At 43.3% G+C, this 22,896-nt stretch overlaps 1 protein-coding gene across 2 annotated transcripts in view; it reads right to left on the reverse strand.

The window, feature by feature from the left end:
* The window catches only part of PCSK2 (proprotein convertase subtilisin/kexin type 2), a 282,136-nt gene that overhangs the window by 43,932 nt on the left and 215,308 nt on the right, over positions 1-22,896 (reverse strand). For both annotated transcript variants that reach the window (XM_035005804.1, XM_035005803.1), the window contains one exon: positions 3,401-3,489. In XM_035005804.1, coding sequence (XP_034861695.1) covers positions 3,401-3,489 — 89 coding nt within the window. The remainder of the gene's footprint in view (positions 1-3,400; positions 3,490-22,896) is intronic.

Here is a 22,896-nt window from a genome sequence, read left to right on the forward strand (position 1 = left end):
AGGTGAAATCCAGGTGGATTAATGACCTCATGTGAAAGTTTGGGAGAAGATATTTGCACTGCCTGAAACTGAGCAGGAGCTAAGATCGAGGACATACGAAGAAGGCATGCAAATCAGCAAGAAAAAGACAGGAGCCCTAGTGGAAAAGTGAGCAAAAAATCTGTGAATAAAAGAGACGTAACAGACTAACAGGCAGATGAAGAGATGCTGTGATTTTTTTTTTCCTTCTTTCCCTTCAGGGGACTCATTTTACCATCTTATCTCCACTTTCCTCTTCCTGGGCTAAGATTTTACAGCACCTCAACTTAAGCCTTTTTTTGAGGACACGTTGAAGAGACACCCAGGATGCAGGAAGGGCTTGGACCACCCCGCCTCTGGAGTCTCCCTACCTTAACAGAACACCTCGGGACCGGGAGGGACTAGCAATGATCTTGTCTGGCCACCAGGTGGCGCTCTAGACACCCCTAGCTCAGAAACCTGCAAGGAAAGATTCTCTGGAAAGGCATGGCTCCTTTAGAGTTATAAAAACCAGACAACTTTTGCGATTGACAGCCAGAAGGAACAAAATGTTTCACCTAAATGTGTAAGGTCCAGGAGGCTGAAATTCTGCTTTTATTGTAATTCCTGAGTAACAGTCCAGGGCTTCCTCATAAAGAATTCCTTGCGCTGTTCCAGGGAAGCCCAGAGGACACTGGATGTTCCAACAGGCACAGGACGATGGGGACTAGACTTCTGGGCCCCTCGAACAGTTGGCACCAGCATGAGTAGTTCCAGAGGAGCAAAACGGGGGTTAAGGGAGCGGAAAAGGAGGCTCCTGTGCTTAAACTCTGTGTGTGGCTGGGCATGCCTCCCACCAGCTCTGGTCTATTTCTGGAACCTCAGCATTGCCGTGAGACCTGAGTCAGCTGGGGTTTCACAGAGCACAGGTCAGGTCATGCCTTTGCGGTATCAGGCTGCATTCACTCACCTTTGGGGTTGGGAGTCAGTCAGCAGGTGAGGCAGAGTTAAGGGGTTGCAGCTGTGTGGATCCGCTGCCCTGTCCAGGTATCTTTGCCTGGGGTGCGTTCTCTGCCTCAGGATTTATGCTCCACCCATGTGACCTGGAAGACTGGACAGGGTGCCGAGGGCCCAGGAGCCACCCCCATAAATGAGGGATGGGAGTTGGCGGATAAACTCCCCAGCCTCTTCTCCTTGGTGGAGAGCAATTCTGTGGGCTGTCCCCACAGTCCCTCAGATCCCTGCTTATCCACAGGAGCAACCAGTTCATCTACACACCCTTTGTTGACTTCCCTCCCTTAGCTGTCTTTCCTCCTCTTTCCTTCACTCTGGTTTCCGGGGATAACCTCCCAAAGAAACTCCTGGCACCAGTGAAAATTAATAAAGGGAAAGCTCACTAAAATGGAATTGGGAGTCCAGAAGGGGGAGCTCTATCACTCAATATCAATTACAGGGAGAAATGTCAATTACAGGTCCCAGCAGAGTTGTCAACAGGAAAGAATCAATAATTTCAGGCCCCAGCTGGAAAAGATGTACATTGCATCTCCTACAAGAAATCCAGTACCCCGGCAAATCAGCCAAGGAGAAATGACTATCACCCTGAATTCCTGCTTTTCTCCCATGGACTTTACTTGAAAACAACCCCTCCCAAGTTCCTCCTTCTTCTCCATAAAATAACATTCCTCTGCTTTGTGGGACTTGCCTGTGGTTTTGCCATAGCTTGCAATGTCCTGAATTGCAATTCTCTGTTGTCCTGAATAAACCCATTTTGCTCGTAAAATAACTGGCCCTCTTATTTCTTAGGTTAACACACTGAAATCCTTTTCTCATGTTTCCCTTTTACGGAATTCAAATGAAAAGAACAGGGAAATTAGGTCCATTTGATGAGCTGCTCAGATGTTTTCAGAGCGCAAACAATAGGAGAGAAAAGGACAGAAGGCAAATGGAGAAAGCGACCCCGGTAAACCCTCCTAATGCCTTGAGCTGCTCCTAACTCAGTTTTGCAGGCACTAGTTCTAAGAATCTCTTGATCAAAAGAAACCCAGTTACTTTGGGCACCAAAGCTATTTTGAAACTATGCTTTGGGATCCAAATTATTTTGAAGACAATCACTGTGAATTGGAAATTCAGGTCTGATTTTTTTCAGTTGCCTCCAGTTTTATCCTGCGGATAGGGAACCCACCTTGCACAGATAACACCCGAGGTCCGAGCCTGGCTTATAAATTATTAACTGGGTGTTATTCTTTCCCCTGAGCTCCTGATGGCTTCTGACATTTTAATGCCCGCAGTTTGAAAGCACACAAAGTAAAGAGAGCAGAAACCCGGGGGGCAAAGCTTCCCCCATTTGCATTTCAGGCCCTCCAGACGTATTCTTTTGTGAAATTCGGCACCAGGCTTAGGCAAGCCACTTAGCAAACAGCGTTGAAAGAGGTTAGTGATGGGTTTGTATAGGTTAATCTGGCTTTATTTAGGTCCCTGGAAATGCAAGTGTCAGCACAAAGTATGTTTATGGTTCCATTAAATTGCTAGGAAAAAAATATCAAGAGAGTTGTAAAAAAAAAAGAAAAACAAGTTTGAGTGACTCAGCTTTGAATAAATTAAGAACCAATTTGATGCAAAATGCGGACCCATGCCAGGAGCTACTTCATTCGCCAGCATGTTGTTGACAGTTTATGAACCCCTCTCATTCTCTCTCCCGCTCTTTTTTGGAGAGGGAGATGCTGGTTTCTAAATTTCCAGTGATCTGCCACCATCATTTCTAAAGCCCCCGGTGAAGGTGAAATTGTTAAATATCCTTCCTGTGGAACTTGATACACGGGTTTTAGTAGAATATATTTCCTTAGAGAGGAACAACAAACAACCCCTTTTTTTTTGAGGAGTTCTGAGTCTGTTTACAATAATTTGTACCTATCTTTTTATATTCTTATAGGCTTTATCAGAGTCTCATTAGAATGTTATTGATAATGACACAAGAGTACAATCAGTACAATTCCATTCATATTAAAGTTTAAAAGCTGGGAATAACCACTATTTGTTGTGAGAAATCAGGCTCATGCTTATTCTTGTGTATATGGGTAGTAACAGGAAGGGAACATGAGGAGGGCTTTGGGATGCTGGTGGCATTTTGTTTCTTGACAGTTTACGTGGACGTGGTCAGTTTGTGAAAATTCACTGAGCTGTGGGCTCCTGACCTATGTACTTTTCTGTATTTATAACACACTCGAATAAAAAAAACCTCACTGTATTGATACTGCCAGAAAGATTAAAAGAATTGTTTTTTCCCCGCTCTTGCTAAGTCTACTAGTCCCAGCTCTGCTCCAGTGGGAATTTTTGCCCCCCCACCGCCCCAGGCTGGAGACCAGAGCGCTAGGCTTTCTGGCGCATGGCCCTGCTGAAAGCTTACCTGCGACCTTGGAGTTGTAGGCCACTCCGACCCCACAGATATTGTTGTTGGCTGCGGCAGAAACCTCGCCTGCACATCGGGTCCCGTGGCTGCAGAGAAAAAAAAGGCAAGTCAGATACGGCAAGTCGGGACTTTTGGGGAGGTTCCTTAAATTCTGTCAGTTGGAAGCAGTTTGGTTCTTTTCAATGGTCCGGTCAGCTGGAGTCAGCATGATGAGGGAGCAGAAGGCAAGCTGAGGGCAAAGCACAAGCTGACACCCCGCAACCCGCCCCCCTCCCCCAGGTGGGATCTGGGTGACATTCCTCAGGCCCTCCAGGCTACCTGAAAGCTAAGGGAAGGAAAAAACCAAGGGTTAACTTAGAGAAATCACAGTCCTGCTGGACCGGAGTCTCCCTCAGTTTACCAATGTCTTAGTGATTTACAAGGAAAAAGCATTCTTATCAATAACCTAACTTCCAGAGACCCATAGACGCAATTTCCTGGAGCCCTAACATCACCCTCCCCTCCACAGTGATGTGGGAAACACAGGCAGAAGGGAAAGTAAAATTTCTTCATGACCTGCAGCCCATTGACAGATACTTGAGGCAGGCAGAGTAGAACCTTCTTCCAGGACACTCCCAACTGTCTTAAGGTTAAGGCTTTGCTAGAGAAAAAAGCCACCTTAGCTTGACAATGGCAAGGCCTCCAGTATCTTTTAGGTTCTCTTTGGCATATGAAAGTCCTTTTGAAAACCTCCCTTTTCCCTTCCCTTCCCCAAATCCCAAGTCTAGAATCAGTCATCCCTCATGCTTGTAATGCCTGCCCACAGGTCCTGTCCCTGTGCTTTAATAAAAATCCCATTTTTTTTAATTCTTATGTTAATCCCCATACATTATATCATTAGTTTTAGATGTAGTGTTCCATGATTCATTGTTTGTGCATAACACCCAGTGTTCCATGCAGAATGTGCCCTCCTCAATACCCACCACCAGGCTAACCCATCCTCCCACCCCCCTCCCCTCTAGAACCCTCAGTTTGTTTTTCAGAGTCCATCGTCTCTCATGGTTCGTCTACCCCTCCGATTTCCCCCAACTTCATTCTCCCCTCCTGCTACCTTCTTCTTCTTCTTTTTTTTTCTTAACATATATTGCATTAGTTGTTTCAGAGGTACAGATCTGAGATTCAACAGTCTTGCACAATTCACAGCGCTTACCAGAGCACATACCCTCCCCAGTGTCTATCACCCAGTCACCCCATCCCTCCCACCCCACCCCCTACTCCAGCAACCCTCAGTTTGTTTCCTGCAATTAAGAATTCCTCATATCAGTGAGGTCGTATGATACATGTCTTTCTCTGTTTGACTTATTTCGCTCAACATAATACCCTCCAGTTCCATCCACGTCGTTACAAATGGCAAGATCTCATTCCTTTTGATGGCTGCATAATATTCCATTGTATATATATATATATATACCACTTCTTCTTTATCCATTCATCTGTCGATGGACATCTTGGCTCTTTCCACAGTTTGGCTATTGTGGACATTGCTGCTATAAACATCGGGGTGCACGTACCCCTTCGGATCCCTACTTTTGTATCTTTGGGGTAAATACCCAGTAGTGCAATTGCTGGATCATATGGTAGCTCTATTTTCAACTTTTTGAGGAACCTCCATACTGTTTTCCAGAGTGGTTGCACCAGCTTGCATTCCCACCAACAGTGTAGGAGGGTTCCCCTTTCTCCGCATCCCCGCCAACATCTGTCGTTTCCTGACTTGTTAATTTTAGCCATTCTGACTGGTGTGAGGTGGTATCTCATGGAGGTTTTGATTTGGATTTCCCTGATGCCGAGCGATATTGAGCACTTTTTCATGTGTCTGTTGGCCATTTGGATGTCTTCTTTGGAAAAATGTCTGTTCCTGTCTTCTGCCCACTTCTTGATTGGATTTTTTGTTCTTTGGGTGTTGAGTTTGATGAGTTCTTTATAGATTTTGGATACTAGCCCTTTATCTGATATGTCATTTGCAAATATCTTCTCCCATTCTGTCGGTTTTCTTTTGGTTTTGTTGACTGTTTCTTTTGCTTTGCAAAAGCTTTTTATCTTGATGAAGTCCCAATAGTTCATTTTTGCCCTTGCTTCCCTTGCCTTTGGCGATGTTTCTAGGAAGAAGTTGCTTCGGCTGAGGTCAAAGAGGTTGCTGCCTGTGTTCTCCTTTAGGATTTTGATGGACTCCTGTCTCACATTGAGGTCTTTCAACCATTTGGAGTCTATTTTTGTGTGTGGTGTAAGGAAATGGTCCAGTTTCATACTTCTGCATGTGGCTGTCCAATTTTCCCAACACCATTTGTTGAAGAGACTGTCTTTTTTCCATTGGACATTCTTTCCTGCTTTGTCAAAGATGAGTTGACCATAGAGTTGAGGGTCCATTTCTGGGCTCTCTATTCTTTTCCATTGATCTATGTGTCTGTTTTTGTGCCAGTACCATGCTGTCTTGATGATGACAGCTTTGTAATAGAGCTGGAAGTCCAGAATTGTGATGCTGCCAGCTTTGCTTTTCTTATTCACACATTCCTCTGGCTATGCGGGGTCTTTTCTGGTTCCATACAAATTTTAGGATTATGTGTTCCATTTCTTTGAAAAAAGTGGATGGTATTTTGATGGGGATTGCATTGAATGTGTAGATTGCTCTAGGTAGCACTGACATCTTCACAATATTTGTTCTTCCAATCCATGAGCATGGAACATTTTTCCATTTCTTTGTGTCTTCCTCAATTTCTTTCATGAGTATTTTATAGTTTTCTGAGTACAGATCCTTTGTCTCTTTGGTTAGATTTATTCCTAGGTATATTATGGTTTTGGGTGCAATTGTAAATGGGATCGACTCCTTAATTTCTCTTTCTTCTGTCTTGTTGTTGGTGTATAGGAATGCCACTGATTTCTGTGCATTGATTTTATATCCTGCCACTTGACTGAATTCCTGTATGAGTTCTAGCAGTTTTGGGGTGGAGTCTTTTGGGTTTTCCACATAAAGGATCATATCATCTGCAAAGAGTAAGAGTTTGACTTCTTCTTTGCCGATTTGGATGCCTTTGATTTCTTTTTGTTGTCTGATTGCTGTGGCTAGGACTTCCAATACTATGTTGAATAGCAGTGGTGATAGCAGACATCCCTGCCGTGTTCCTGACCTTAGGGGGAAAGCTCTCAGTTTTTCCCCATTGAGAATGATATTCAGTGTAGGTTTTTCATAGATGGCTTTTATGATATTGAGGTATGTACCCTCTGTGCCTATACTCTGAAGACTTTTGATCAAGAAAGCATGCTGTACTTTGTCAAAATCTTTTTCTGCATCTATTGAGAGGATCATATGATTCTTGTTCTTTCTTTTGTTAATGTATTGTATCACGTTGATTGATTTGCAGATGTTGAACCAACCTTGCAGCCCAGGGATAAATCCCACTTGGTCATGGTGAATAATCCTTTTAATGTACTGTTGGATCCTGTTGGCTGGTATTTTGGTGAGAATTTTTGCATCCATGTTCATCAGGGATATTGGTCTGTAATTCTCCTTTTTGACGGGGTCTTTGTCTGGTTTTGGGATCAAGGTAATGCTGGCCTCATAAAATGAGTTTGGAAGTTTTCCTTCCATTTCTATTTTTTGGAACAGTTTCAGAAGAATAGGTATTAATTCTTCTTGAAATGTTTGGTAGAATTCCCCTGGGAAGCCATCTGGCCCTGGGCTTTTGTTTGTTGGGAGATTTTTGATGACTGCTTCAATTTCCTTAGTGGTTATAGGTCTGTTCAGGTTTTCTATTTCTTCCTGGTTCAGTTTTGGTAGTTGATACATCTCTAGGAATGCATCCATTTCTTCCAGGTTATCTAATTTGCTGGCATAGAGTTGCTCATAATATGTTCTTAGAATTGTTTGTATTTCTTTGGTGTCAGTTGTGATCTCTCCTCTTTCATTCACGATTTTGTTTATTTGGGTCATTTCTCTTCTCTTTTTGATAAGTCTGGCCAGGGGTTTATCAATCTTGTTAATTCTTTCAAAGAACCAGCTCCTAGTTTCGTTGATCTCTTCTACTGTTCTTTTAGTTTCTATTTCATTGATTTCTGCTCTGATCGTTATTATTTCTCTTCTTCTGCTGGGTTTAGGCTTTATTTGCTGTTCTTTCTCCAGCTCCTTTAGGTGTAGGGTTAGGTTGTGTACTTGAGACCTTTCTTGTTTCTTGAGAAAGGCTTGTATTGCTATATACTTTCCTCTTAGGACTGCCTTTGCTGCATCCCAAAGATTTTGAATAGTTGTGTTTTCACTTTCATTGGTTTCCATGTATTTTTTTAATTCTTCTTTAATTTCCTGGTTGACCCATTCATTTTTCAGTAGGATGCTCTTTAGCCTCCATGCATTTGAGTTCTTTCCGACTTTCCTCTTGTGATTGAGTTCTAGTTTCAAAGCATTGTGGTCTGAAAATAGGCAGGGAATGATCCCAATCTTTTGGTACCGGTTGAGACCTGATTTATGACCTAGGATGTGATCTATTTTGGAGAATGTTCCATGGGGACTAGAGAAGAATGTGTATTCTGTTGCTTTGGGATGGAATGTTCTGAATATGTCTGTGAAGTCCATTTGGTCCAGTGTGTCATTTAAAGTCTTTATGTCCTTGTTCATCTTTTGCTTAGACGATCTGTCCATTTCAGTGAGGGGGGTGTTAAAGTCCCCCACTATTATTGTATTGTTGTCGATGTGTTTCCTTGCTTTTGTTATTAATTGCCTTATATAATTGGCTGCTCCCCTGTTAGGGGCATAGATATTTACAATTGTTAGATCTTCTTGTTGGATAGACCCTTTAAGTAGGATATAGTGTCCTTCCTCATCTCTTATTACAGTCTTTGGTTTAAAATCTAATTTGTCTGATATAAGGATTGCCACTCCCACTTTCTTTTGGTGTCCATTAGCATGGTAAATGGTTTTCCACCCCCTCACTTTCAATCTGGGGGTGTCTTTGGTTCTAAAATGAGTCTCTTGCAGACAGCATATCCATGGGTCTTGTTTTTTAATCCAGTCTGATAGCCTGTGTCTTTTGATTGGGGCATTTGGCCCATTTACATTCAGGGTAACTATTGAAAGATAGGAATTTAGTGTCATTGTATTGCCTGTAAGGTGACTGTTACCGTATATTGTCTGTGTTCCTTTCTGGTCTATGTTGCTTTTAGGGTCTCTCTTTGCTTAGAGGACCCCTTTCAGGATTTCTTGTAGGGCTGGTTTTGTGTTTGCAAATTCCTTTAGTTTTTGTTTGTCCTGGAAGCTTTTTATCTCTTCTTCAATTTTCAATGACAGCCTAGCTGGATAGAGTACTCTTGGCTGCATATTTTTCTCATTTAGTGCTCTGAATATATCCTGCCAGTCCTTTCTGGCCTGCCAGGTCTCTGTGGATAGGTCTGTTGCCAGTCTAATGTTTCTACCCTTGTAGGTTACATATCTCTTCTCCCGAGCTGCTTTCAGGATTTTCTTTTTGTCTCTGAGACTTGTAAGTTTTACTATTAGATGTCGGGATGTTGACCTATTTTTATTGATTTTGAGAGGGGTTCTCTGTGCTTCCTGGATTTTGATGCCTGTTTCCTTCCCCAAATTAGGGAAGTTCTCTGCTATAATTTGCTCCAATATACCTTCTGCCCCTCTCTCTCTTTCTTCTTCTTCTGGGATCCCAATTATTCTAATGTTGTTTCGTCTTATGGTATCGCTTATCTCTCGAATTCTGCCCTCGTGATCCAGTAGTTGTTTATCTCTCTTTTTCTCAGCTTCTTTATTTTCCATCATTTGGTCTTCTATATTACTGATTCTCTCTTCTGCCTCATTTATCCTAGCAGTTAGCGCCCCCATTTTTTATTGCACCTCATTAATAGCCTTTTTGATTTGTACTTGGTTAGATTTTAATTCTTTTACTTCTCCAGAAAGGGTTTCTCTAATAACTTCCATATTTTTTTTCAAGCCCAGCTAGTATCTTTAAAGTGATGATTCTGAACTCTAGATCTGACATCGTACTAATGTCTGTATTGAGTAGGTCCCTGGCAGTCGGTACTACCTCTTGTTCTTTTTGTTGAGGTGATTTTTTCCGTCTTGTCATTTTGTGCAGAGGAGAGTAGATTCATGAGAGAACAAAATGCTAGCAGAGTAACAATGTCCTCAGAAAATATACTCTAAACAAATCAGAAAAGACCTGAAGCAGTGGAAAAAGAAACGGAAAGAGAAAAAAAGAAAAAGAAGAAAAAAAAGAAAAAGAAAAAGCTAAAGATAAAAACAAACAAAAACAGGGACGCCTGGGTGGCTCAGTCAGTTGGGCGTCTGCCTTCAGCTCAGGTCATGATCCCAGGGTCCTGGGATCGAGTCCCGCATCCGGCTCCCTGCTCCGAGGGGGGTCTGCTTCTCCCTCTGCCTCTGTCTCTCTCTCTGTCTCTCATGAATAAATAAATAAAATCTTGAAAACAAACAAACAAACAAAACAACAACAACAACAAAAAACCAGAATGTGATCAAATATGATGAGGCTGGTATATAGATCAGTGCCACACACTTGATTTGGGGTGTATTTTGGTCTTTTAGAAGAAAGTGCCTCCCAAAATTTTAAAAAAAGAAAAACTTATATATGTACAAAAATAAGGGTTGATATGATGAAGGGATGGCATATGACTGTAAAGATGGAAATTATAAAAAATTTTATAGAAGGAATTGATAAGAAGTTGTTTGAAAAAAGAAAGAAGAGGATTTAAAAAAAGAAAAAAGAAAAAAAAGGGAGAGAATGTGATCAGGCAGGGGAGTAGAAATCACCATATACTAGAGATTTAGGGTATATTTTAATTTGTTAGAAGAAACTATCTCAAAATTTTAAAGAGAGAACAACTTATATATATATGCCAAAAATACGGGTAACTACTATGAAGGGATAGAATATGATTCTAAAAATGAAAAATAAAAATGTTTTTTAAAAAAAGGGATTGATAAGATGTTGGTTGAAAAAGGGAAAAAGAAAAATTCAAAAAGAAAAAAAGGCAGTTAAAAAAAATTAACTTTGAAAGAGTAAAGAATCATGGTAAAAAAGCCGTGAATTCTATGTGCAGTAGTCCCCTAGCGCTGGAGTTCTGCCGTTCTCATTGATGGGTAAACTTGGTCTTGGCTGGCTGTTCTCACTGACCTTCTGGGGAGGGGCCTGTTGCTGTGGTTTCCAAATGTCTTTGCCGGAGGCGGAATTGCCCCGCCCTTGCCCCCTCCCAGCTAAGTAATCTGCTCGGGTTTACTCTCTGGAGCTTTTGTTCCCTGCAAGCTTTCCGTACAGCTTTGGAGGCGGAGAGTGAAAATGGTGGCCTCCCAATCTCCGCTCCGGAGGAGCCGAGAACTCGGGGCCCCGCTCCTCAGTGAGCCCCCAGAGAAAAGCCGTCTGTCACTCTCGTCTCCCCGGTCTCTGGCCGCACTCCGTGCTCACCCGGCCTGTGACCGCGCATTTCTATCTCTGGCACCCGACCCCATGTGGAGTCTCCAAACCCAGCAGATCCCTGCGGTGCACTCCCGTGCGGCTCCTCCCAGGGGAGGAAGGTGAGTCTCCCCGAATCTGCCGCTTGTTGGGTCCCTGCTGGAGGAGCAGTGGCCCGACTATGCCGGGGATCACAGTTTATGGCAACCCCGAGCTGAGAGCCCGCGCCTGGGCTCCGCCTCTGCAGCCGGCTTCCCTGCTCCGTTACCTGGGAGCTCTGCCACACTCAGGCACCCCCGGTCTTTCTGTGACCCCGAGGGTCCTGACACCACACTGTCCCGGAGGGTTCCACCCCCCGCTTAGCCACCAGAGTGACGTCCCTCAGCGGAGCAGACTTTTAAAAGTTCCGATTTTGTGCTCCGTGGTTCTATCACTTGCCAGAAGCGGCCGACGGAGGCCCCTCCCCCGCCGTCTATCCTCCCGAATATTGCCTCGGATTCACTTCTCCGCACATCCTACCTTCCAGAAAGTGGTCGCTTTTCTGATGAGAGAGTTGTTGCTATTCTTTTCTTCGATCTCCTGTTGAGTTTGTAGGTGTTCAGAATGGTTTGATCCCTATCCAGCTGAATTCCTGAGAGGAGACGAAATCCAGGTTTCCTACTCCTCTGCCATCTTGCTCCACCCCAATAAAATCCCATTTTTGCACCCAAGACGTCTCAAGAATTCTTTCTTGGCTGTTGGCTCTGGACCTCACCAACATTCCAAAATGATACCAAGCACGTGGCCCACCCGCTTTTCCATCTGTGTAGCTCCTTTCTTCCCCCTCTCCTCACTGTCTTCTTCACCTTGACTTGTTTCTACAATAAAGAGTCTTCTCAGAGCATTTTCAACCTTGAAATTTGATCTTTACTTTAAAATTTGAAGTATCTTCCTGCAGAAAATACACTTACGGTTTCCAGTGAAAACCAAGCATGATATGACAGATTTGTGCTGGCTGGAACGCTTCTGATTTGTTTTGAAACACTAGAATTGTGGGCTGATGTGGGAAACAAAGGCAGAAGAAAAATTGTTAAATTTCCTTACTACCTCCAGCCCATTGACAAATCCTTGAAACAGGCAGAGTGACCTTCCTCTGGAGACTCAGCTGCCTCGATGTTGATACTTTGCTAAGGACAAAAGGCAATCTTAGCCCAACCCCCAGGATCCTGTAAGTCTAGTTTAGCATACGAAACTTCCTTTATCTTTAACCCCCACCCCCAAGATATATGTTGGCAATCATCCCCCAAGTATATGACCCACTGATATATATATCTGAAGGGTCTTATGACTGAGTTTTTACTAAATAGTAACAAATAACCTTTTCTTAACAATAGCTAGCCCCCTCAGGATCCTGGAAACCTTGTTTCCAAAATACCTGGGAGGCTTACGCTATCCCTAACCCCCTCCCGACTTGAATGTACATAATGGGCCAGCCCTCATGAGCGCTTTCTGCCTATGGGTCCTGTCCCCATGCTTTAATAAAACCACCTTTTTGCACCAAAGATGTCTCAAGAATTCTTTTTTGGCTGTCGGCTTTGAACCCTAACGTCTATCCTACATCATGGGTTATTTTCAAAGCTGGTTCTCTACACAGGCGTGTAATGCTGCCTGTCAGTTACGGAATCATGGTGACTTGCCTCTTTTGGAATATAGCCTCCTTTGAGGGCATACAGAATGCTGTAGATTCCCACCTTCCTCCAGGAATAAGAAAGCAAACACTGGCAACATTTGCATGCAGTTCCAAGGGGTTCACAGAACCTTTGAGGCTGACCAGATTAAGAACCCTGGACATTCATTCAATAATCTTTCCAAGGTTTGCCCAGCCTTAGGATTCTGAACAAGGCCTTTCTGTGGCTTATGTTCTAGAACGTTATCTGCAACAGACACCATTCATTTTCTCCCTTTTGTTTGCTTTCTCCTGCCTTCTACCAAAGGGTTCTAAACAGTTCTATCCCTACTGTGTGCATTTCCCTTCCCCTTGAATTGAGCTGGCCTAGTGACTTGCTTTGACCCCTGGAATGCAGTGGAAGGATGACTATATCACTTCTTAAGAGCGCAGGCAGCTTTTGCTTGCCTTTGCTGGGCACATAAGGGAGCTTGGGCTGGCCTATGAAGGGACAAGACCATGTGGGGAGAGAGAGACCCAGAAATTTCTGCTGTTCCAACACCTCTGATGAGGCTCTGGACACTTGAGGGGTGACGCCCTCCTCCTCCAGACCTAGCTAGATCACCCCAGTCAGCGGCAGATAGGGAGAGATGGGCTGACCCTGCCCAGCCTACAGGTCTGTGAACAGCTTCATGTTTGTTCTTTCTTAGGCCACGATGTTTTGGGGTAGTTTGTGAAGTCGCAATAGAGAACTGAAACAAGCATAGACTGAGTCCATCAGAATGCTAGGTCTTAACCCTAACCAGCATCCAAGATGTGGGAGGTTCCGATGGTACAACTCATCTGAAACTACTGGCCCCAATCCCGAAAAGTCTATTCTGATGGTCCAGGAAGCAGCTAAAGGATTAAATGGGTCACATGATCCAGGCTGCTGGAATAGCGCCCACACAACCTGCTGAATGGACAGCGTGGTGAGGGCTGACTTCTCCGGCTGGCTTCTCCACTGACTGTTCCAACTATGGTGTACAGTAAGGAAAATGTGGGTGAAGGGGCTTATTGGCTGTGTGGCCCTAGGAATTTAGAGTTCTGCATCGTCTAGAGTATTCTTTGCAACATCCTCTTGGGGTAGGCAAAGCTATCACACCAGCTCTTCAAAACATTGCACCCAAGGATGGGGGAGGGGAGAAAAAATATATATGTTCTTATTTTCTTTCCCTTAATATGAGCAAAAGTAAATCCTGCTTCCATAAAGGCTACATATCTCATGGGCTCCAAATTCCCTTTGGAACAAGAATGAAATCTGTATATTGGGTCCAAGTAAACCTCATAGTTACTGCAGAGGACGGCCCTTGTGGTAAAAAATCTGTGGAAACAAAGTTCTGAGTAAACCACTACTTGTCTCTAAGTTTTTTATGGATCACATTTGAGATTTTTGAGATTTTTTTTATAGTAATATCTAATTGTGATTTTATTTTATTTTATTTTTATTTTTTTTAAATTTTATTATGTTATGTTAGTCACCATACAATACATCATTGGTTTTTGATGTGGTGATCCATGATCCATTGTTTTTGTATAACACCCAGTGCTCCATGCAGTACGTGCCCTCCTTAATGCCCAACACCGGGCTAACCAATCCCCCCTCTCCCCTCCCCTCTAAAACCCTGTTTGTTTCTCAGAGTCCATAGTCTCTCATGGTTCATCTCTCCCTCCAATTCCTCCCCCCCCATTTTTCCCTTCCTTCTCCTAATGTCCTCCATGTTATTCCTTATGTTCCACAAATAAGTGAAACCATATGATAATTGACTTTGCTTGACTTATTTCACTTAGCATAATCTCCTCCAGTCCCATCCATGTTGATGTAAAAGTTGGGTATTCATCTTTTCTGATGGCTGAGTAATATTCCATTGTATATATGGACCACATCTTCTATATCCATTAATCTGTTGAAGGGCATCTCAGCTCTTTCCACAGTTTGGCTATTGCGGACATTGCTGCTATGAACATTGGGGTGCATATGGCCCTTCTTTTCACTACATCTGTGTCTTTGGGGTAAATACCCAGTAGTGCAATTGCTGGGTCATAGGGTAGCTCTATTTTTAAATTTTTGAGGAACCTCCATACTGTTTTCCAAAGTGGCTGTACCAACTTGCATTCCCACCAACAGTGTAAGAGGGTTCCCCTTTCTCCACAACCTCTCCAACATTTGTTGTTTCTTTCCCTGTCCATTTTTGCCATTCTAACTGGTGTAAGGTGGTATCTCAGTGTGGTTTTGATTTGGATTTCCCTGATGGCTAATGATGATGAACATTTTTTCTTTTCTTTTTTTTTTTTTTTTAAAGATTTTATTTATTTATTTGAGACAGAGAGAATGAGAGACAGAGAGCATGAGAGGGAGGAGGGTCAGAGGGAGAAGCAGACTCCCTGCCGAGCAGGGAGCCCAATGCGGGACTCAATCCCGGGACTCCAGGATCATGACCTGAGCCGAAGGCAGTCGCTTAACCAACTGAGCCACCCAGGCGCCCCGATGAACATTTTTTCATATGTCTGTTAGCCATTTGTATGTCTTCTTCAGAGAAGTGTCTTTTCATATCTTCTGCCCACTTTTTGACTTGATTATTTGTTTTTTGGGTGTTGAGTTTGAGAAGATCTTTATAGATCTTGGATACCAGCCCTTTATCTGTAGTGCCATTTGCAAATATCTTCTCCCATTCTGTGGGTTGCCTCTTTGTTTTGTTGACTGTTTCCTTTGCTGTGCAGAAGCTTTTTAACTTGATGAAGTCCCAAAAGTTCATTTTTGCTTTTGTTTCACTAGCTTTTGGAGTTGTATCTTGAAAGAAGTTGCTGTGGGTGATGTCAAAGAGGTTACTGCCTATGTTCTCCTCTAGGATTTGGATGGATTCCTGTCTCACATTGAGGTCTTTCATCCACTTTGAGTTTACCTTTGTGAATGGTGTTAGAGAATGGTCGAGTTTCATTCTTCTGCATGTGGCTGTCCAATTTTCCCAGCACCATTTATTGAAGAGACTGTCTTTTTTCCATTGCATGTTTTTTCCTGCTTTGTCAAAGATTATTTGACCATAGAGTTGAGGGTCCATATCTGGGTTCTCTATTCTGTTCCATTGGTCTATATGTCTGTTTTTTTGCCAGTACCATGCTGTCTTGGTGATCACAGCTTTGTAATATAGCTTGAAATCGGGCAACGTGATGCCCCCAGCTTTGTTTTTCTTTTTCAACATTTCCTTGGTGATTCGGGGTCTTTTCTCATTCCATACAAATTTTAGAATTGTTTGTTCCAACATTTTGAAAAATGTCATTGGAATTTTGATCGGGATGTCATTGAAGGTATAGATTGCTCTGGGTAGCATAGACATTTTAACAATGTTTATTCTTCCAATCCATGAGCATGGAATATTTTTCCACCTTTTTGTGTCGTCTTCAATTTCTTTCATGAGTGTTTTGTAGTTCCTAGAGTATAGATCCTTTACCTCTTTGGTTAGGTTTATTCTGAGGTATCTTATGGTTTTTGGTGCTATTGTAAATGGAATCATTTCTCTAATTTCTCTTTCTACAGTTGCATTGTTAGTGTATAAGAAAGCAACTGATTTCTGTGCATTGATTTTGTATCCTGCCACATTACTGAATTGCTGGATGAGTTCTAGTAATTTGGGGGTGGAGTCTTTTGGGTTTTCCACATAAAGTATCATGTCATCTGTGAAAACAGAGAGTTTGACTTCTTCTTTGCCAACTTGTATACCTTTTATTTCTTTTTGTTGTCTGATCGTTGTTGCCAGGACTTCTAGTACTATGTTGAGCAATAGTGGCGAGAGTGGGCATCCTTGATGTGTTCCTGATCTTAAGGGAAAGGCTCTCAGCTTTTCCCCATTGAGGATGATATTCGCTGTGGGTTTTTCATAGATGGATTTTATGAACTTGAGGAATGTTCCCTCTATCCCTATACTCTGGAGAGTTTTAATCAGGAAAGGATGTTGTATTTTGTCAAATGCTTTTTCTGCATCAATTGAGAGGACCATATGGTTCTTCTCTCTCCTCTTATTAATGTGTTCTATCACACTGATTGATTTGCAAATGTTGAACCACCCTTGCATCCCGGGGATAAATCCCACTTGGTCGTGGTGGATGATCCTTTTAATGTATTGTTGGATCCTATTAACTAGGATTTTGTTGAGGATTTTGGAATCCATATTCATCAGGGATACGGGTCTGAAATTCTCCTTTTTGATGGGGTCTTTGCCTGGTTTGGGGATTAAGGTAATGCTGGCCTCATAGAATGAGTTTGGAAGTTTTCCTTCTGTTTCTATTTTTTGAAACAGCTTCAGTAGAATAGGTATTATTTCTTCTCTGAATGTTTGGTAGAATTCCCCAGGGAATCCATCAGGCCCTGGACTCTTGTTTTTGGGGGAGGTTTTTGATCACTGCTTCAATCTCGTTACTGGTTATTGGCCTATTCAGGTTGTCAATTTCTTCCTGTTTCAGTCTTGGCAGCTTATAGGTTTCCAGGAAGGCCTCCATTTCATCCAGATTGCTCAGATTATTGGCATATAGTTGTTGATAATAATTTCTAATAATTGTTTCTATTTCCTTGGTGTTAGTCGTGATCTCTCCCCTTTCATTCATAATTTTATTAATTTGGGTCCTTTCTCTTTTCTTTTGGATAAGTCTGGCCAGTGGTTTATCGGTCTTATTAATTCTTTCAAAAAACCAACTTCTAGTTTCATTGATCTGATCTACTGTGTTTATGGTTTCTAATTCATTGATTTCTGCTCTAATTTTAATTATTTCTCTTCTAATGCGTGGCTTAGGTGTCATTTGTTGCTTTTTCTCTAGTTCTTTAAGGTGTAGAGTTAGTTGGTGAATTCGGGATTTTTCTATTTTTTTGAGTGAGGCTTGGATGGCTATGTATTTCCCCCTTAGGACTGCCTTTGCAGTATCCCATAGGTTTTGGACCGATGTGTTTTCATTCTCACTGATTTCTATGAATTGTTTAAGTTCTTCCTTGATTTCTTGGTTGACCCAAACATTCTTGAGCAGAGTGGTCTTTAGCTTCCAAGTGTTTGAATTTCTGCCAAATTTTTTCTTGTGATTGAGTTCCAGTTTTAGAGCATTGTGGTCTGAGAATATGCAGGGAATAATCTCAATCTTTTGGCATCAGTTGAGACCTGATTTGTGACCCAGTATATGGTCTATTCTGGAGAAAGTTCCATGTGCGCTCGAGAAGAATGAGTATTCTGTTGTTTTAGGGTGGAATGTTCTGTAAATATCTATGAGGTCCATCTGGTCCAATGTGTCATTCAAAGCTCTTTTTTCCTTGTTGATTTTCTGCTTAGATGATCTGTCCATTGCTGAGAGTGGCGTATTGAGGTCTCCTACAATTAACGTATTGTTATCAATATGACTCTTTATTTTGGTTAACAGCTGGCTTATATAGATGGCTGCTCCCATGTTGGGGGCATAGATATTTACAATTGTTAGATCTTCTTGTTGGATAGACCCTTTAAGAATGATATAGTGTCCTTCTGTGTCTCTTATTACAGACTTTAGTTTAAAATCTAATTTGTCTGATATAAGAATTGCTACCCCAGCTTTCTTTTGAGGTCCGCTGGCATAGAAGATGGATCTCCATCCCTTCACTTTCAGTCTGGATGTATCTTTAGGTTCAAAATGAGTCTCTTATAGACAGCATATGGATGGGTCCTGTCTTTTTATCTAATCTGCAACCCTGTGCCGTTTTATGGGAGTGTTTAGGCCATTCACGTTGAGAGTGATTATTGAAAGATATGAATTCATTGTCATCATGTTGCCTGTGAAGACGTTGTTTTTATAGATTGTCCCTGTAAATTTCTGTTGTATATCACTCTTGGGGTCTTTCTTCTTTTATAGAACCCCCCTTAATATTTCTTGCAGGGCCAGCTTAGTGGGCACATATTCTTTCAGTTTCTGCTGGTCGTGGAAGCTCTGCATCTCTCCATCTATTCTAAATGAAAGCCTTGCTGGATATTCTATTCTATTCTATTCTATTCTATTCTATTCTATTCTATTCTATTCTATTCTATTCTATTCTGTTCTATTCAAGGAAAGCCTTGCTGCATGTTCTTCTCATTTAGTACCCTGAATATGTCTTGTCAGGCCTTTCTGGCTTGCCATGTCTCTGTGGATATGTCTGACGTTATTCTGACGTTCCTCCCTCTGTATGTAAGGAATCTCCTCCCCCTAGCTGCCCTTAAGGTGGTTTCCTTGGTTCTAAGATTTGCAAGTTTTACTATTACATGCCGGGTTGTTGGCCTGTTTTCCTTGATCTTAGGAGGGGTCCTCTCTGCCTCTAGGACTCGAATGTTTGTTTCATTCCCCAGATTAGGGAAGTTCTCAGCTACAATTTGCTCAAATACATCTTCTAGTCCTCTCTCTCTCTCCACTCCCTCCGGGATTCCAATGATTCTGACATTGGAATGCCTCATGGTGTCACTTATTTCTCTGATTCTATTTTCATGGATTCTGAGTTGTTTTTCCCTGGCCTCTTCTTTTCCCTTTTTATCTATTATACTGTCTTCTAGGTCGCTTATTCTCTCTTCTGTCTCAGTTACCCTAGCTGTTAGATTATCTAGATTGGATTGGATCTCATTGATAACATTTTTAAGGTTTGCCAATTCACCTTTTATTTCTGCCCTTAGAGACTCTATGTTGCCATTAATTGATTTCTCCATTCTAGCCATTGTCTTCACAATTGCTAGCCTGAATTCCATCTCTGACATCTTGGTTATATCTGCATCCATTTGTAAATCTGCAGTATAAGTCATACTCTCTGAGTCTTTTCTATTTTGGGGGCTCCTCCTCCTAGTCATTCTGTTGATGGGTGTTTGAGGGAATCTATAGAGTCCAAATTATTGACCAGAACATAAGCAAGATGCACCTGTTTTCTTGGGACCTTGGGGTTGCTGGCCTCTTGTTTTCCCAGCCTGTCTTCTGCGGGAGGGGCCTGCCGCGCTCTTACTCAGGCAACCCTGTTTGGGCAGAATTGCCCTGTGCCCCTGTGGTGGGGGATGGGCTCAGTGGGAATCAGTCTTTGGGGCTTTTGTTCTCTGGCGGCTTTCCCTGGTGGCTTTCCGCATCTCTTCCGCGAGTCAGAGCAGAAGAGACCATTTTCAACCCTCTGCCTCAGAGCAGAGAGACCTCAGTTTGTTCTTCAGTGAGCTCTCCAGGCCACACCGTCTCTGTTTCTGTCTGTGCTGCTATAAACTGCAGTGTCCTGGGTTGTGCACCCCTCTGCAGTGCTCCCAGTCCTGCCTCCAGGTCGGGGCACGTCTCTGCCCTTTGTGCTTCTAAAATCACCAGCCGCTCCCAGTTCGTGCCTGCATGCCTGACCCCGCCGCTTCGGGTTTCCGCCCCAGGGGCTGCAGTTTGCCTGCGCAACCCCACTGCTCTGGGTTTCCACCCTGGGGGCTGCCCTAAAGTCCTTTCCCTGCACTACAGGTCTGCGAGTCTGCGCCCCGTCTGCAGCGCGCGAGGCTGTCACTCACTGGCGGTGTAGGATCCCCACAGCCAGGCACCCTCCTGCTGCTGTTTATCCTCCAATATCTGCCCGCGGAATCACGGCTCCCCGATTCAGACCTCAAAACCAACCGCCTGCGATATTCTGTTTGTAGAGATCCAGATCTTCTTACATCTCAGGCTGGTTTCATGGGTGCTCAGGGTGGTCTGGTAGATATCCAGCTCAATTCCGGGGACCAGTTGAAATAGGGTCCCCTACTCCTCCGCCATCTTCCCCCCCGAGATTTTTGAGATTTTTGAAAAAGATTTTATTTATTTATTTGAGAAAGCGAACACGTGTCGGGGAGGGCCAGAGGGAGAAGGAGAAGCAGACTCCCTGCTGAGCAGGGAGCCCGATGCAGGCCCCGATCCTGGGACTCTGGGATCATGACCTGAGCTGAAGGCAGACACCCAACTGACTGAGCCACCCAGGTGCCCCTAGAGTTTTGAGATTTTTGAGAAAGGACCCAGTTTAACTTGATGGAAGAGTCTATTGTAGATGTAGCTTTCATGGCCATCTATTCTAAATGCTGAAGGAAATACTAAACAAAGTTCTGAAGAACAGCATGGAAGTGAAGAGGAAAAATCTGTGTCCTAAGATGGCCTACCGAGCCAGCAAGGGAGTCCCAGTCCTGCCCCGGGGCTCTTCCAGGTTCTTCTATCTGCCCCACTTCTGCGGCCAAGTATGTGGAAGTAGAAGTGTATAAATTACCCACTTTGTTTGTGCTTGGGGCTCAGACCTTTGGAGATCATTCTCCTCTGAGCCCACTGGCATTAAATAAACCTCCTAACCTCCAAGATCTCCGGGTGCCACTTGGTTCTTCTGTTGGGTGATCCAGTTCAGGTTCCGTAACAGAAGCACACACACATGTGTGTGTGGGTGTATATATATGTATGTTTGTGTATGTATATATAATGAAATATGTACATTCTTTCTGTTGATTCATAGATATACTTTAAATGTACATATGTAAGTACATGGTTATACACTTATATATTTATATGTAATATATACTCATGCATTGTATATAATCCGTATCTTATATATTTAAATATATACTTACATAAAGTACATGCAAGATATGAAGTACATATTCCTTTACGTGTATGTACATATATATTTTTAAATGGAACTTTAATGGGTACTGATTAAATATGACTTGCTTGCTTGCTGTATGGTTGATGCTGAACAAATTAAATATTTAAATAAGAGCTTAAAAATCAATGCCATGTCTTATTTGGCCAAGCACTAATTTCCTTATTTTTTAATAATCAGCCTTGTCAGGATCTCCTCTCTGAGACCTGCAAGGTGCAAGAAGGGCCGGCCTGGGAGAGTGAAGACTTTCACCAGCATCTGCGAAGCACACAGGTGAACTGATGGAGACCACATGGTGAGTGGAGCCCCGTTCTGGGTGGTGAAAGATGTAGGAAAACGAACACCCACCTGCCCCTTTCTGGGCTGTTCTTCACTACCAGATAGCGTGCTCAATGTCTTTCTTGCCTCACCCCCTTTCATCTTCTCAGAAGGGACTGCCCCATTTTACAGATGCCAGAGTTGAGACTCAGAGGTGTCCGCCCAAAGGCGCACAGCGACGAGGTGGCTGGGCCAGGTCTGAGACCAACACTCAGTTACTGAACTGCCCCACTACCCTCCCAGCTCTGCCCTCAAACTGCTCACCAAAGGCAAGAGGCTGAATGCATGTGAACTGGCTTGGGCAGATTAAAGGCATTGAATGTTTCCATATTCTTAATTTTGGCCTTGAAGTGGGAAGGCAAATGTAGCGGATTCTCCAGAGGAACATGTGGGAAGAAACATTTCATTGCTAAATTTGGCAATACTAATTAAACAACAAGTGGAGGTTTCCTATCATTGTTCACGACACCATGTCTTTCCACACCCCTTCATAGGCTCTGTTCCCACCGCCTTGAATGCCCTCCCCTCTCTCCTGCCTTCCTGACTGTCTCAGACACACATGTCTGCTCCCCTGCATGTCAGGAAAATCTTTTTCCAAATCCATTTTCAATTGTCCTCATTGCTTTCTTAAGAACATTCAGTAGCTCCCTCCTGCCTCTAGAATAAAACAAAAGTCTGTCAGATGTGGAGCTCTAGGGGGTGAGGAAAAAATGTCCGCTGCTCAACCAGCCTCCTTCTAACTAAGGTCAGTGGGAGGGAGGCAAGTGGTAGGAGTCCCCGATGTGTTGCACTGCCAAAGTGGCCCCAACCTCTCACTCTCCTGGGGCCATGCCCCTGGCAATGTGATTTTCTTGCTCTTTCCATGAAGACGTGAAGTATATTTCCCCCTTCCTTGAATCTGGCTGGACTTGTGACTTGCTGTGGCCAAAAGAAGGTCATGGAAATGAGGAACTTACCCCTCAAGAGGACTTGTAGCTTCTCCTCTTTCTCTTGAGACCCTGCCCAAGCACCATGTGGACAAGCCTAGGCGAGCCTATTGAATGTTGAAAGCCATGCAGACCATTAACCCTGCTATCCAGGCTGGCAGCCCTCTGTCCTTCAGACATGTGAGAGAGTTCATCCTAAACCAGTCAGCTCCCAGCCAGCCTGCCTCTGAACAAGGATGCATGGGTGAGCCCAGTCACAGAGCTGAGCCCAGTCCAGATCAACACAACTGCCCAGTTGACCTATAGATGTGTGAGCAATAGTCAGTGCTTATTGTTTGAGCTCCTAAGTTTTGGAATGATTTGTTACATGACATTCTTTGGCAACGGATAACTCATACAGACTGTGGACAAGCAAGGTTAGAGGGACAACCCATGGTTAACCCACAGGGGATTGTGGTTCAAACCTGGGCTGTCATGATGATTGCATTGGGCTTCCTCAAACAGCTATATTGGCCATGGAGGTG

This window comes from Mirounga leonina, unplaced genomic scaffold (genome assembly GCF_011800145.1).
Source record: "Mirounga leonina isolate KUSES-001 unplaced genomic scaffold, KU_Mleo_1.0 Mir_150, whole genome shotgun sequence".
Taxonomy (NCBI): domain Eukaryota; kingdom Metazoa; phylum Chordata; class Mammalia; order Carnivora; family Phocidae; genus Mirounga; species Mirounga leonina.